The following is a 15,236-nucleotide window of genomic DNA, read 5'->3' as shown; positions in this document are numbered from 1 at the left end:
TGACCGGCTCCACCGGGCAAATTTTCTAAACGGAGTCTGGTAGGAGGGGTATATAGGGAGGAGCCAGCCCACACAATTAAACTCTTAAAAGGTGCCCATGGCTCCCAAGGGACCCATCTATACCCGATGGTACTAATGTAGACCCCAGCATCCTCTAGGACGTAAGAGAAAAGGAGTTAGCATGCATAAAACGGAGAATTTAACATGTGCAGAGAGAGTTAGATTTGGGTGGGTTATATTGTTTCTGTGCAGTGTAAATACTGGCTGCTTTATTTTTACACTGAAATTTAGATTTCAGTTTGAACACACCCCACCCAAATCTAATTCTCTCTGCACATGTTACATCTGTCCCCTCCTGCAGTGCACATGGTTTTTCCCATTAGAGAAAAACATTTGCTGCTGTGATCAGGTCTGAATTAGGCCGGGTGCCCATTAATTAGTGATAAAGACATAAAATAAGATTTAACTTACCGGTAAATCTATTTCTCGTAGTCCGTAGAGGATGCTGGGGACTCCGTAAGGACCATGGGGAATAGACGGGCTCCGCAGGAGATAGGGCACTTTAAGAAAGCTTTGGATTCTGGGTGTGCACTGGCTCCTCCCTCCATGTCCCTCCTCCAGACCTCAGTTAGAGAAACTGTGCCCAGAGGATATGAACAGTACGAGGAAAGGATTTTTGTAATCTAAGGGCGAGATTCATACCAGCCACACCATCCACACCGTATAACTTGTGATAAATTACCCATTTAACAGTATGAACAAGTAACATAGCCTCAGTTCAAGACCGACCAACTATAACATAACCCTTATGTAAGCAATAACTATATACAAGTCTTGCAGAAGAAGTCCGCACTTGGGACGGGCGCCCAGCATCCTCTACGGACTACGAGAAATAGATTTACCGGTAAGTAAAATCTTATTTTCAGTAACGTCCTAGTGGATGCTGGGGACTCCGTAAGGACCATGGGGATTATACCAAAGCTCCCAAACGGGCGGGAGAGTGCGGATGACTCTGCAGCACCGATTGAGCAAACAGGAGGTCCTCCTCAGCCAGGGTATCAAACTTATAGAACTTTGCAAAAGTGTTTGACCCCGACCAAGTAGCAGCTCGGCACAGTTGTAGTGCCGAAAACCCCTCGGGCCGCCGCCCAAGAAGAGCCCACCTTCCTAGTGGAATGAGCCTTAACCGATTTAGGCAATGGCAATCCTGCCGTAGAATGCGCCTGCTGAATCGTGTTACATATCCAGCGAGCAATTGTCTGCTTTGAAGCAGGAGCGCCAACCTTATTGGCCGCATACAGAACAAACAGAGCTTCCGTCTTCCTGATTCTAGCTATTCTGGTCACATAAATCTTCAAAGCCCTGACCACATCCAGGGACTCGGAATCCTCCAAGTCCCGTGTAGCCACAGGCACAACAATAGGTTGTTTCATATGAAAAGATGAGACCACCTTGGGCAGAAATTGAGGACGAGTCCTCAACTCTGCCCTATCCACGTGAAAAATCAGGTATGGGCTTTTATATGATAAAGCCGCTAATTCCGAAACACGCCTTGCAGAAGCTAAGGCCAACATCATGACCACTTTCCAAGTGAGGTATTTCAACTCCACTGTTTTGAGTGGCTCAAACCAAGGTGACTTGAGGAAACTTAATACCACGTTAAGATCCCAAGGCGCCACCGGAGGTACAAAGGGAGGCTGAATATGCAGCACGCCCTTCACAAAAGTCTGCACTTCAGGAAGAGAAGCCAATTCTCTTTGAAAGAAAATGGATAAGGCCGAAATTTGGACCTTTATGGACCCTTATTTCAGGCCCAAATTCGCTCCCGTTTGAAGGAAGTGAAGCAGACGGCCCAAATTGAACTCCTCCGTAGGAGCAGCTCTGGCCTCACACCAAGAAACATATTTCCGCCATATACAGTGATAATGTTTCGATGTCACATCCTTCCTAGCCTTGATCAGGGTAGGAATGACCTCCTCCGGAATCCCTTTTTCCGCTAGGATCCGGCGTTCAACCGCCATGCCGTCAAACGCAGCAAGTCTTGGAACAGACAGGGCCCCTGCTGCAGCAGGTCCTGCCTTAGAGGAAGAGGCCACGGATCTTCTGTGAGCAACTCTTGCAGAGTCGGATACCAAGTCCTCCTTGGCCAATCTGGAACAATGAGAATTGTTCTGACCCTTCTTAGTCTTATTAATCTCAACACTTTGGGTATGAGAGGCAGAGGAGGAAACGCATAGACCGATCTGAACACCCATGGTGTCACCAGAGCGTCTACCGCTACCGCCTGAGGGTCTCTTGACCTGGCGCAATACCTCTTTAGTTTTTTGTTGAGACGGGACGCCATCATGTCTCTTTGAGGCAGTCCCCACCGATCCACGATCTGTGTGAAGACTTCTTGATGAAGTCCTCACTCTCCCGGATGCAGGTCGTGCCTGCTGAGGAAGTCTGCCTCCCAGTTGTCCACCCCCGGGATGAACACCGCTGATAGTGCGCTTACATAGCCTTACGCCCAGCGCAGAATCCTGGACGCCTCTGCCATGGCCACTCTGCTCCTTGTGCCGCCTTGGCGGTTTACATGAGCCACTGTCGTGACATTGTCCGACTGAATCAGAACCGGTTTGTTCTGAAGCCATTCCTCCGCCTGGCGTAGGGCGTTGTAAATGGCCCTTAACTCCAGGACATTTATGTGGAGACAAGCCTCTAGGCTTGACCAGAGACCTTGGAAATTTCTTCCCAGTGCGACAGCTCCCCAACCTCTGAGGCTCGCGTCCGTGGTCACCAGGATCCAGTCCTGAATGCCGAACCTGCGACCCTCTAGGAGGTGAGCACTGTGCAGCCACCACAGGAGAGATACCCTGGCCCTGGGAGACAGGGTGATCCGTTTCTGCAAATGTAGATGGGACCCGGACCATTTGTCCAATAGGTCCCATTGGAAGGTCCTCGCATGGAACCTGCCGAAGGGGATGGCCTCGTATGAATGAAGCCACCATCTTCCCCAGAACTTTTGTGCAATGATGTACAGAACCCTTTTTCGGCTTTAAAAGGTTCCTGACCAGGGCTATGAGCTCCTGAGCCTTCTCCACCGGAAGAAAAACTCTTTTTTGGTCTGGGTCTAGAATCAGGCCCAAAAAGGTCAGACGCGTTGCAGGTACTAGCTGGGATTTCGGTAAATTGAGAATCCAACCGTGCCTCTGCAACATCTTCACGGACAAAGACACGCTGTCCAGCAACTTCTCCCGAGATCTCGCCTTTATAAGGAGATAGTCCAAGTACGGGATAATTGTGACACCCTGCTTGCGCAGGAGCACCATCATTTCCGCCATTACCTTGGTGAAAATTCTCGGGGCCGTGGAAAGACCAAACGGCAACGTCTGAAATTGGTAGTGACAATCCTGTACTGCAAATCTCAGAAACGCCTGGTGAGGGGGGGAAATCGGAACATGAAGGTACGCATCCTTTATGTCCAGGGACACCATCCAATCCCCTCCCTCCAGGCTGGCGATGACCATTCTGAGCGATTCCATCTTGAACTTGAACCTCTTCAAGTACAGGTTCAGGGATTTTAGATTTAGAATGGGTCTGACCGAACCGTCCGGTTTCGGTACCACAAACAGGGATGAATAATAACCCTCTCCTTGCTGGAGATGAGGAACCTTGATTATCACCTGTTGAATGTACAATTTGTGAATTGCCGCTAACACTAGCTCCCTCTCTGACGGGGAAGCCGGCAGAGCCGATTTGAAAAACCGGCGAGGGGGCATGTCTTCGAATTCCAGTCTGTATCCCTGGGAAAACAATCTCTATTGCCCAGGGATCCACCTGTGATTGAACCCAGACGTGGCTGAAAAGACGAAGACGTGCCCCCACTTGATCTGACCCCCCCTACCCCCAGAAAGCCCTATCGTCATGCTTTGCGGAAGTAGGGGAGGACTTCTGCTCCTGGGAACTAGCTGAGTGCAGCCTTTTTCCCTTGCCTTTACCTCTGGCAACGAAGGACGATCCTCGCACCTTCTTGTTTTTATTGGAACGAAAGGACTGCATTTGATAATGTGGTACCTTCTTAGAATGCTGCGGGGAAACATAAGGTAAAAAATTCAATTTACCGGCCGTAGCAGTAGAGACTAGATCCAAGAGGCCTTCTCCAAACAACTCCTCCCCCTTGTATGGCAATTACTCCATATGCCGCTTTGAGTCGGCGTCTCCCGTCCACTGTTGGGTCCACAAGAGCCGCCTAGCAGAAATAGACATAGCATTTATTCTAGAACTTAGTAAACAAATGTCTCTCTGAGCATCCCTCATATACAAGGCAGCATCTCTGATATGCTCCATGGTCATTAGGATGGTATCCCTATCTAAGGAGTCAAACTCCGTAGATAAGGAGTCTGCCCATGCCACGACAGCACTACAAACCCAGGCCGACGCCATGGCCGGCCTAACTATCGTTCCTGAATGTGTGTAAATGTGCGTCAGGGTAATTTCCTGCTTGCGATCAGCAGGATCCTTGAGGGACGCCGTATCCTGAGAAGGCAGTGCCACCTTCTTGGATAAGCGTGTCAGCGCCTTGTCTACTTTAGGCGCAGATTCCCATCGTATCCGATCCTTCTGTGGAAAAGGATACGCCATGAGAATCCTTTTGGGAACCTGTAGTCTCCGATCCGGAGATACCTAAGCCTTTTCACATAATTCGCTTAGCTCAAATGAGGACGGAAACGTGACCTCAGGCTTTTTCCCTTTATACATGTGAACCCTCGTGTCAGGGACAGGGGGTTCCTCGGTGATATGCAAAACCTCTTTTATGGCCATAATCATGTACCTAATACCTTTTGCCACCTTCGGCTGTAATTTTGCATCCTCATAGTCGACACTGGAGTCAGTATCTGTGTCGGTATCTGTGTCAGCGACCTGGGATATGGGGCGTTTTTGAGACCCTGAAGGTCCTGGCTCCACAGGGACAGGCACGGACTGGCTACCTGACTGATCCCTAGCTTCAGCCTTGTCTAATCTTTTATGCAGAAGATTTACATTTGCATTCAAGGCATTTAGCATATCCACCCAGTCCGGTGTCAGCGTTGCCGACGGCGACCTGACATTCAAGCACCCCCCTCCACATTAAGCGAGCCTTCCTCATCAAACATGTTGACACACACGTACCGACACACAGCACACACCTAGGGAAACTTTTCTGAAGACAGTATCCCCTGAGAGGCCCTTTGGAGAGACAGAGAGAGAGTATGCCAGCACACACCCCAGCGCAACAACCTGGAGACCAACACAGAATATTTTTCCCCCAGCAGCGCTGTATTATACTGTATCCGCCAATTATGTGCCCCCCCCCCCTCTCTTTTTAAACCCCCTTCACCGTGTGTAAGCAGGGGAGAGTCCGGGGAGCTTCCTCTCAGCATTCTGTGGGGAGAAAAATGGCGCTGGTGAGTGCTGAGGGAGAAGCCCCGCCCCCTCGGCGGCGGGCTTCTATCCCGCTCAAAATGGTGAAAAAATGGCGGGGGCTCAATTATATACATGTACAGTGCCCAGCTGTACATGTATATACCTATTTGCCATCCAAGAGGTGTTACTATTGCTGCCCAGGGCGCCCCCCCTGCGCCCTGCACCCATACAGTGACCGGAGTGTGTGAGGTGATGTGGAGCAATGACGCACAGCTGCAGTGCTGTGCGTTACCTCTGTGAAGCTGAATGCTTCTGCCGCCTGAGACGTCTTCTTGCTTCTTCTCTTCTGGCTCTGTGAGGAGAACGGCGGCGCGGCTCCGGGGGTGGACGCCCAGGACGAACCGGTGTTCACCCCCTCTGAAGCTAATGGTGTCCAGTAGCCGAGGCAGCAGATCCTATCAGTTAGGTAGGTCTGCCCCTCTCTCCTCAGTCCCTCGATGCAGGGAGCCTGTTGCCAGCAGTGCTCCCTGTGAAAAAGTAAAAATCCAAACAAAAATGCTTTCTGTAGCAAAGAACTCAAGAGAGCTCCCTGCAGTGCGCCCTTCATCCTCTGGGCACAGTGTAAAACTGAGGTCTGGAGGAGGGACATAGAGGGAGGAGCCAGTGCACACCCAGAATCCAAAGCTTTCTTAAAGTGCCCTATCTCCTGCGGAGCCCGTCTATTCCCCATGGTCCTTATGGAGTCCCCAGCATCCTCTAGGACGTTAGAGAAATACAGCTTGGGAAGGGGGCATATTATGTACTAGCATTGCATTTAGATGCATACTATGCACTAAGCCACGGCCACCAATCAGAGTAGTGGAAGTTAAACAACACATGAAAGCTGGTGTCTGATTGGCTGATGTGCGTTTATGTCTCTGAATTGCTGAAAGCACAGGTCCAGCTGCATCTCTAGTAAGAGCAACTGTCCCGGGAGAAGTCACTTGCTCTGTTCACACAATTATCCTGCCTCAGACTACAGACCAAGCAATCGGGCTGTTACCGTACGGCATACCTGCCTACCTGACCCTCTCCATGAGGCAGAAAATGCTCTGTTCCTGGACTTTCCTGGTAATGTATGATTGCCATCACCTGTGGTGAGCTAGGTAATTGATAAGAAAGGTGTTTCACCACAGGTGATGGCAATCATACATTACCAGGAAAGTCCAGGAACAGAGCATTTTCTCCCTCATGGAGAGGGTCAGGTAGGCAATTATGCCGTACAGAGCACTGTTACTGGCAGCGCAGCAGGTAACCGTGCGCCACAGATATAACACCGACCGGCGCCTCTTTCTCACATAAACGCTCACCACTACAAGTAACACGGTATCCGTTCACATGGTCGACCATGTTATGGTCGACAGTCATTAGGTCGACATTGACATGGTCGACACATGACAATGGTCGACACGTGAAAAGGTCGACATGAGTTTTTAAACTTTTTTTTCTTTTGGGGAACTTTTCCATACTTTACGATCCACATGGACTACGATTGGAACGGTAAAGTGTGCCGAGCGAAGCGGTAGCGGAGCGAAGGCACCATGCCCGAAGCATGGCGAGCGAAGCGAGCCATGCGAGGGGACGCGGTGCACTAATTGGGGTTCCCAGTCACTTTACGCAAAAAACGACACCAAAAAAAGTTAAAAAACTCACGTCGACCTTTTCATATGTCGACCATTTTCATGTGTCGACCATGTGTCAATGTCGACCAATAGTGGTCGACCTAATGACTGTCGACCATAACATGGTCGACCATTCATACCGGAACCAAGTAACACGGAGCAGTAAAACTCAGCGTGACGTCTACACACTGTGCTTAGGAGGACACTACTCAGGGCCCTTCGTGACGTTTATTCATACTGTCTACTGAACCGACTGACAGAACATTGGGATAAAGAGACAATTGGCTTTGGGTGTAAAACGCAACAGTAATTGGGTCAAGGTGGCCGCACAATTATCATTTCTGTCCCGGTGCTAAGGAATAACACAACAGGCCCAGCCCCAGGAAACACACAATGAGGAACGTTTATAATGTGGGGTCCAGCGACAAAACGCATGAAAATCAATCTGCAATAATACAGACAGCGCGATGTCAGGGTAACACTGAACAGTGTACTTTATCTGAGCGTTTCACATTCGGGGCTAATTGATTTTTTTATTTCCCTTGAACATCCGGATAGTATTTAAGGCAGATCTTACAGGTGAAATCCTGTTAACATAACGAAAATCTACCTAATACCTTAACAGGGTTATCCAATTAAATGTGATGCTGTCTGGTGCGTCAGTCTGGATGGGGCGCACCAATCGCTGTCCATGTAAGAACAAGAAGTATTGTATGAACAAGCCACAGAGAGATCGGATCAGCACAAAACCACGTTACATTTCCATTTGCTGGTTGTACGTGATGTCATCAGTGACATCATCCATCTGTGCAGTAAATATATATGTGACCCCTACAGGCTTTAATCGGCACCCAGGTTCTCGCTAGGCATTAGGGTCGGCAGGAGAATTATCATCAAGCTGCTTTCTTGTTCTATTATTTGTCCATTTTCTAGAGGGTGACTCTCCCCGCCCGAGCTTCCCTTCAGGTGTCCCTAATATACCAGGCTCCGTCACTGGGAAGGGAGCACAATTCTCAGTATAAACAGTGAGATAAGTGACATCTTCCCTGTCACACACCAGAAGCCTCCAGTACACGAAGCCAGGGAGGGGGAGCAGAGGGACCTATACTGGGGGGCACTCTGCTGCCCGACAGGTGAGCATTAGACAGGGCTCAGCAGAAAACATGACTGGCAGCAACAGGGACACGGTGACTGGGATACGGTTATGTGCAGATAAGGGACGTGTAGACCGCTCACCTTCCGGATACTGTCGTCTTTCTCGTGGTGCGTCGGGTACAGATTGCTGTCTGCAGGAGCAGCCTCCATAATCATCTTCCTCTTGTGGGGAGTCTGCGGGCGACACGGGCGGTTAAAGTGAAGTGCTAAGTAAGTCACCTATACTCAACCATGGCTATCCTTAAAACATGTACTGTTAGGGTGCCTTGAAGACATCTGGTGTAGTACATTGTATATACCCTATACTGTCCCTCATATATACCAACTATAGTTTAGTACATCAAACACATCCCCTATACTGACCATCATATACACAACCACATCCCCTATATACCCTTAGTGTAGTACATAACACAGAGCCTCTATACTGTCCCCCATATACCTCCTATAGTGTACTACATCACATAGTTCCCAATACTGTCCCTCATACACTCACATCCCCTATATACCCCCTAGTGCAGTACATCACACAGATCCCCTATACTGTCCCTCATATACACACACATCCCCTATATACCCCCTAGTGTAGTACATCACACAGATCCCCTATACTGTCCCTCATATACACAGATCCCCTATACTGTCCATCATATACACATACATCCCCTAGATACCCCTAGTGCAGTACATAACACAGATCCTCTATACCACAGGTTCTCAAACTCAGACACAGTGCATGTTTTGCAGGTCTCCTCACAGAATCACAAGTGAAATAATTATTTCCACCTGTGGACCTTTTAAAATGTGTCAGTGAGTAATTAATACACCTGTGCACCAGCTGGGTTACCTGCAAAACATGCACTGTGTGGGGTCCTGAGGACCGAGTTTGAGAACCACTGCTCCATACTGTCCCTCATATACACACACATCCCCATATACCTCCTATAGTGTACTACATCACATAGATCCCAATACTGTCCCTCATACACTCACATCCCCTATATACCCCATAGTGTAGTACATCACAAAGATCCCCTATACTGTCCCTCATATACACACACACACACACACATCCCCTATATACCCCCTAGTGTAGTACATCACACAGATCCCCTATACTGTCCCTCATATACACACACATCCCCTATATACCCCCTAGTGTAGTACATCACATAGATCCCCTATACTGTCCCTCATATACACATCATCTATATACCTGCTATAGTGTACAACATCACATAGATCCCAATACTGTCCCTCATACACACTTCCCTATATACCTCCTATAGTGAAGTAGATCACATAGATCTCCTATACTGTCCATCATACACACTCCCTTCCCCTATATACCCCCTATAGTGTACTACAGCACATAGATCCCATATACGGTCCTTCATATGTACATACAAACACACTTCCTATAGTGTTGTACATCACAAAGATCCCTTATACTGTCCCTCATATATATCCCCTATAGTGTACTACATCACACATACCCCTATACTGTCCCTCATACACACACACATCCCTATATACCCCCTATAGTGTACTGCATCACATAGATCCCCTATGATGTCTCTCATATACACACATCCCCTATATACCCACTATAGTGTACTACATCACACAGATCCCCTATACTGTCCCTCATATACGTGCATCCCCTATATACCCCCTATAGTGTACTACATCACACAGATCCCCTATACTGTCCCTTATATATACACACATCCCCTATATACCCCCTATAGTGTACTACATCATATAGATCCCATATACTGTCCTTCATATGTACATACAAACACCCCCCCCTATAGTGCTGTACATCACAAAGATCCCTTATACTGTCCCCATATATATCCCCTATAGTGTACTACATCACATAGACCTCTATACTGTCCCTCATATATAGCCCCTATAGTGTACAATATCACATACATCACATATTGTCCCTCATATACACCCCCCTATATACCTCCTAAAGTGTACTACATCACATATATCAATTATACTGTCCCGCATATATACCCCCCCCATAGTGTACTACATCACATATATCACTTATACTGCCCCTCATATACACACACACACATTCCCTATATACCTCCTATAGTGTACTACATCACACAGATCCCATATACTGCCCCTCATATATATATACCCCCTATAGTGTACTACATCACATATCACTTATACTGTCCCTCATATATACCCCCTATATACCTCCTATAGTGTACTACATCACATATATCACTTATACCGCCCCTCATATACACACACATCCCCTATATACTCCCTATAGTGCTGTACATCACATAGATCCCTATACTGTCCCTCATATACACACACATCCCCTATATACCTCCTATAGTGCTGTACATCACACAGACCCCTATACTGTCCCTCACATACACACACATCCCCTATATACCCCCTATAGTGCTGTACATCACATAGATCCCTATACTGTCCCTCACATACACACACATCCCCTATATACCTCCTATAGTGTTGTACATCACACAGACCCCTATACTGTCCCTCATATACACACACATCCCCTATATACCTCCTATAGTGCTGTACATCACACAGACCCCTATACTGTCCCTCATATACACACACATCCCCTATATACCTCCTATAGTGCTGTACATCACACAGACCCCTATACTGTCCCTCATATACACACACATCCCCTATATACCTCCTATAGTGCTGTACATCACACAGACCCCTATACTGTCCCTCATATACACACACATCCCCTATATACCCCCTATAGTGCTGTACATCACATAGATCCCTATACTGTCCCTCATATACACACACATCCCCTATATACCTCCTATAGTGCTGTACATCACACAGACCCCTATACTGTCCCTCATACACACGCATCCCCTATATACCCCCTATAGTGCTGTACATCACATAGATCCCCTATACTGCCCCTCGTATACACATAACCCCTATGTCCCGGTACCAGCCCCCGACCCTCACCTGTACCCCCGGGCTCCCCGGTCGCTCCGTTCCTCCCGCCGCCGCCACATGTGTCCCTCCCGGAGGCAGATAACGGAGACTCACACCGAGGTGGGCGGGGTACACGCTGCCGAGTGACGTCTCCCATTGCTCTCCACCAATCGCAGGAGACCTCTGACCAAGCCGGAACCAATTGCAACCACGTAGAGGCGGGGCTGGGGAGACAGCGCTGAGGTTTACAGAGGACCCGGTCTCCCTGGTAACCGTGAGGATTGGAACGCCGAAGAGGGAGGAGCCAGGATCTGCGCAGGCGTAGTGGGCGCAGAGTTGTCAGAGGTGGTATGCCGCCATCTGGTGGCGCTGATGCGGAACTGCGTTCAGAAGGCAAGGTGGGAAATGCACCAAACCCACTTTCCCCTTGTTCCCAGCTGTGCAGGTCATAGAGCACGATGAGGGTATTTGTGGGGAAAACATATAGGGGGGAATTCAAATGTTTGAAAAGTCAGTTGGGTGTCTGTTTTTTTCCTGTCTATTAGATAGGAAAAAAACAGACACCCAACTGACTTTTCAAACATTTGAATTCCCCCCACAGAGGAGATCTTATTGGGTACAAATATAAGTTATGTAGATTCCCCTACATGTCTCCTGATGTCCATAGGTGTAGGGATGTCCATTGATGGATCAATCATTAATGATCAATGGTTTTTATCCATCGGTTGAACCCCAATCATGCATGAACGCAACTACTGTCCAACATCGGACTTCCTCGGTGAACATCCATTGGTGAAGCTACTTCCATTCAGTGTCCGGCCATGGGGCCATCAATGGTTATTAATCACTGATGGTCTACGGCCATCCCAACATAGGTTTTCCAGAGCAGGACGGCCATTTTGGGGAATCAGCAGCTTGCACGGTCAGTCAGGGGGTATCAATGTGGCTCAGTCGCTCATAGCGAAGTACGGATTAGGCGCAGCTCCTTTATCAGAGCAATGGACTAAAGGGGCAGATGGCGGAGGTCAGGTCCCATCTTATACTATTAATGAGATAAATCATGCGCTGTGAACTGGGGAAAGAAGTAAAAGAAAATAAGAATTTACTTACCGATAATTCTATTTCTCGGAGTCCGTAGTGGATGCTGGGGTTCCTGAAAGGACCATGGGGAATAGCGGCTCCGCAGGAGACAGGGCACAAAAAGTAAAGCTTTTCCAGATCAGGTGGTGTGCACTGGCTCCTCCCCCTATGACCCTCCTCCAGACTCCAGTTAGGTACCGTGCCCGGACGAGCGTACACAATAAGGGAGGATTTTGAATCCCGGGTAAGACTCATACCAGCCACACCAATCACACCGTACAACTTGTGATCTAAACCAAGTTAACAGTATGATAACAAAGGGAGCCTCTGAAAGACGGCTTCCTACAACAATAACCCGATTTTTGTAACAATAACTATGTACAAGTATTGCAGAATAATCCGCACTTGGGATGGGCGCCCAGCATCCACTACGGATTCAGAGAAATAGAATTATCGGTAAGTAAATTCTTATTTTCTCTATCGTCCTAGTGGATGCTGGGGTTCCTGAAAGGACCATGGGGATTATACCAAAGCTCCCAAACGGGCGGGAGAGTGCGGATGACTCTGCAGCACCGAATGAGAGAACTCCAGGTCCTCTTTTGCCAGGGTATCAAATTTGTAAAATTTTACAAACGTGTTCTCCCCCGACCACGTAGCTGCTCGGCAGAGTTGTAATGCCGAGACCCCTCGGGCAGCCGCCCAAGATGAGCCCACCTTCCTTGTGGAATGGGCATTTACATATTTTTTGCTGTGGCAAGCCTGCCACAGAATGTGCAAGCTGAAATGTACTACAAATCCAACGAGCAATAGTCTGCTTAGAAGCAGGAGCACCCAGCTTGTTGGGTGCATACAGGATAAACAGCAAGTCAGATTTCCTGACTCCAGCCGACCTGGAAACTATATTTTCAGGGTCCTGACAACATCCAGCAACTTGGAGTCCTCCAAGTCCCTAGTAGCCGCAGGCACCACAATAAGCTGGTTCAGGTGAAACGCTGACACCACCTTAGGGAGAAACTGGGGACGAGTCCACAGCTTTGCTCTGTCCGAATGGACAATCAGATATGGCTTTGTGAGATAAAGCCGCCAATTCTGACACTCGCCTGGCCGAGGCCAGGACCAACAGCATGGTCACTTTCCATGTGAGATATATCAAATCCACAGATTTGAGTTGTTTAAAACAATGTGATTTTAGGAATCCCAAACTACGTTGAGATCGCCCAGTGCCACTGGAGACATCAAAAAGGGGTTGTATATGCAGTACTCCCTTAACAACTTCTGGACTTCAGGAACTGAAGCCAATTTCTTTCTGGAAGAAAATCGACCGGTCGAAATTTGAACCTTAATGGACCCCAATTTGAGACCCATATACACTCCTGCTTGCAGGAAATGTAGGAATTAACCTAGTTGAAATTCTTCCGTGGAGCCTTCCTGGCCTCACACCATGGAACATATTTTCACCTAAGCGGTGATAATGTTGTGCGGTCACCTCCTTCCTGGCTCTGACCAGGGTAGGGATGACCTCTTCCGGAATGCCTTTTTCCCTTAGGATCCGGCGTTCACCCGCCCTGGCGTCAACGCAGCTGCGGTAAGTCATGGAACAGACATGATTCTTGCTGAATCAAGATCCTTTATAGTATCTCTTGAAGTTCCGGGTACCAAGTTCTTCTTGGCCCAAACCGGAACCCCGAGTATAGTTCTTACTCCTCTCCTTCCTATCATTCTCCATACACTGGGTATGAAAGGCCGAGGAGGGAACACATACACCGACTGGTACACCCACGGTGTTACCAGAGCGTCCCAGCTATTGCCTGAGGGTCTCTAGACCTGGCGCTTCATGTGGGACGCCATCATAACCACCTTTGGTCTTTCCCAACGGTTTACAAACATGTGGAAACTTCCAGATGAAGTTCCCACTTTTCCGGGTGGAATTCATTTATGCTGAGGAAATCTTCCTAGTTGTCCACTCCCGGAATGAACACTGCTGACAGTGTTATCACATGATCTTTCGCCCAGCGAAGAATCCTTGCTGTCATTGCCCTCCTGCTTCTTGTGCCGCCCCGTCTGTTTACGTGGGCGACTGCCATGATGATGTCCTACTGGATCAGCACCGGTTGACTTTGAAGCAGAGGTCTTCCTAGGCTCAGAGCATCGTAAATTGCCCTTAGCTCCAGTATATTCATGTGGAGAGAAATCTCCAGACTTGACCACACTTCCTTGGAAATTTCTTCCTTGTGTGACTGTTCCCCAGCCTCTCAGGCTGGCATCCGTGGTCACCAGAACACAGTCCTGAATGCTGAATGTGCTGCCCTCTAGAAGATGAGCACTCTGCAGCCCCCACAGAAGAGACACCCTTGTCCTTGGAGACAGGGTTATCCGCTGATGCATCTGAAAATGCGATCCGGACCATTCGTCCAGCAAATCCCCCTGAAAAGTTTTTGCGTGAGATCTGCCGAATGGAATCGCTTCGTAAGAAGCCACCATTTTTCCCAGGACTCCTGTGCATTGATGCACTGATACTTGGCCTGGATTTAGGAGGTTTCTGACTAGGTCGGATAACTCCCTGGCTTTCCCCTCCAGGAGAAATACCTCTTTCTGGACTATGCCCAGAATCAATCCTAGGAACAGCAGACGTATCATCGGAAAACAGCTGCGATTTTTGGAATATTTAGAATCCACTCGTGCTGTCGTAGAACTACTTTAGATAGATCATTTCCGACCTCCAACTGTTCTCTGGAAACTTGTCCCTTTCAGGATATCGTCCAAGTAAGGGATAATTTAGATGCCTTTCTTCTTTTAAGAATCATCTTTTCGGCCATTACCTTGGTAAAGGCCCGGGGTGCCGTGGATAATTCAACGGCAGCGTCTGAAACTGATATTGACAGTTCTGTATCACGAACCAGAGGTACCCTTGTTGAGAAGGGCAAATTTGGACATGGAGGTAATCCTTGATGTCCAGGGACACCATATAGTCCCCTTTTTTCC

At 48.3% G+C, this 15,236-nt stretch overlaps 1 protein-coding gene across 2 annotated transcripts in view; it reads right to left on the bottom strand.

The window, feature by feature from the left end:
* The window catches only part of RHPN1 (rhophilin Rho GTPase binding protein 1), a 157,584-nt gene extending 146,143 nt beyond the window's left edge, over positions 1-11,441 (bottom strand). The window contains exons 1-2 of one of the 2 annotated variants that reach the window (XM_063921208.1): positions 11,205-11,441; positions 8,283-8,375 (exon numbers count right to left, since the gene is read on the bottom strand). In XM_063921208.1, the coding sequence (XP_063777278.1) occupies positions 8,283-8,357 (75 nt within the window). In that variant the 5' untranslated portion in view covers positions 8,358-8,375; positions 11,205-11,441. Of the gene's footprint in view, positions 1-8,282; positions 8,376-11,204 lie in introns of those variants that run through there. The other variant, XM_063921209.1, reaches the window with a different exon arrangement.
* Between the last annotated feature and the right edge of the window lie 3,795 nt (positions 11,442-15,236).

This window comes from Pseudophryne corroboree, chromosome 5 (assembly GCF_028390025.1).
Source record: "Pseudophryne corroboree isolate aPseCor3 chromosome 5, aPseCor3.hap2, whole genome shotgun sequence".
In the NCBI taxonomy this organism is placed as follows: domain Eukaryota; kingdom Metazoa; phylum Chordata; class Amphibia; order Anura; family Myobatrachidae; genus Pseudophryne; species Pseudophryne corroboree.
Note: the sequence above shows the minus strand (reverse complement) of the source record. Positions and strands in the feature narration are given on the sequence as shown.